General features: G+C 49.1%; 1 protein-coding gene across 1 annotated transcript; it reads left to right on the plus strand.

Annotated features, from left to right (window-relative positions):
• Window positions 1–223: 223 nt before the first annotated feature.
• LOC311216560 (olfactory receptor 14I1-like) lies at window positions 224–1,159 on the plus strand (the record flags this gene model as incomplete). The annotated part of the gene is made up of 1 exon (XM_084298084.1): window positions 224–1,159. One exon carries the CDS (start codon window positions 224–226, stop codon window positions 1,157–1,159), a length of 936 nt encoding a protein of 311 aa, XP_084154210.1.
• Window positions 1,160–1,915: the final 756 nt, after the last annotated feature.

Here is a 1,915-nt window from a genome sequence, read left to right on the forward strand (position 1 = left end):
AGAGGTGGCCCATCAAGAGTCTGATGGGCAGAGGTGGGTGCTGTGTACAGGACACTCAGCAAGCACAAAACAGGGCTACAACCAGGGACAGACACAAAGGTCCCCTGGAAAGAAAAACAATGTGAATGCTTCAATGAGAAAAGCAATGAGTATTGCTCAGGGAAACTTCCCCTAACAGTCTGTATTTTTTCTTCTCTGCAGTGCCCTTGATGAAGGGCAGGAAATGTCCAACAGCAGCTCTATGAGTGAGTTCCTCCTGCTGGCATTCACAGACATGTGGGAGCTGCAGCTCCTGTACTTCGCGCTCTTTCTGGGCATCTACCTGGCTGCCCTCCTGGGCAATGGCCTCATCCTCACCGCCGTAGCCTACGACCACCGCCTCCACACCCCCATGTACTTCTTCCTCCTCAACCTCGCCCTCCTCGACCTGGGCTGCATCTCCACCACAGTCCCCAAAGCCATGGCCAATTCCCTCTGGGATACCAGGGCCATCTCCTATCAAGGGTGTGCTGCACAGGTCTTCTTTTTTGTCTTCTTGGCTGGAGCAGAGTACTGCCTTCTCACCGTCATGGCCTACGACCGCTATGTTGCCATCTGCAAGCCCCTGCACTACGGGAACCTCCTGGGCAGCAGAGCTTGTGCCCAGATGGCTGCAGCTGCTTGGGGCACTGGATTTCTCTATTCTGTCCTGCACACAGCCAGTACATTTTCCCTGCCCCTCTGCCACAGCAATGCTGTGGACCAGTTCTTCTGTGAAATCCCCCACATCCTCAAGCTCTCCTGCTCAGATGCCTACCTCAGGGAGGTTGTCCTTCTTGCAGTTAGTCTCTGTTTAGCATTTGCATGTTTTATTTTCATTTCATTTTCTTATGTGCAGGTCTTCAGGGCAGTGCTGAGGATGCCCTCTGAGCAGGGCCGGCACAAAGCCTTCTCGACATGCTTCCCTCACCTAGCCGTTTTCTCTCTGACTCTCAGTACTGCCATGTTTGCCTACCTGAAGCCCGCCTCCATTTATTCCCCATCCCTGGATCTGGTGGTGTCATTTCTGTACTCAGTGGTGCCTCCAGCAGTGAACCCCCTCATCTACAGCATGAGGAACCAGGAGCTCAAGGATGTCTTGTGGACACTCTTTGGGTACATGCTTCTTCAGCGTCAATAATGTACCTATAATACTAATGGGACAAACAGGATATCTAAAAAAAAAATAAATAAATAATAAAAAAAAATCTCAATACCGTAGCTTGATATTCTTTTATTTTTATCATTATTATTTACTTGAACTTGTGATTTAGATTTAATTCTATTTGTGGCATCCTGTCTATTAATTATTTTATTTACTTTCCCCCAATCATCTTATATTCTTACAGAATAAGGTTTCCGGTGTGGGAAATAATAAAGAAACCATGAAAACTTCACTCCTCTCAGCTGCCATCTCTTCCCATCTCCTTTGGAGCTGGGGGAGCAGCCCCAGCTTGCGGGAGGGGCTCAGGGCCAAGAGCCCAGCTGCCACATGGAGGAGCAGCCCCGGTGGCCAGGGAGCAGCACGGAGCCCACTCTTTGCCCAAAGTGAGTCACACGGTGCAAGCTCCCTTTGCTGACAGGGTGGACAGCCTGAATAGCATGGTCTCCTCTGAACGGCCACCTTTGCTCTAACAGCAGTGTGTCTGAGTTACAGGATCTTCTTCAAGTGGTCTCACAAACAGCCCCACTCCTTTTTTGTTCCTTCCAAGGTGAATTCCATATGACTCCATGTCCTGGTTTCAGTTAGGACAGAGTTAATTTTCCTTCTAGTAGCTGGTAGGGTGCTATGTTTAGGATTAGGATCAGAAGAATCACAGAATCACAGAATCATCTAGGTTGGAAGAGACTTCCAAGATCACAGAGTCCAACCTCTGACCTAACACTAACAAGTCCT

The sequence above is a fragment of the Netta rufina genome, assembly GCF_964035555.1.
Source record: "Netta rufina genome assembly, chromosome: 18".
Taxonomy (NCBI): domain Eukaryota; kingdom Metazoa; phylum Chordata; class Aves; order Anseriformes; family Anatidae; genus Netta; species Netta rufina.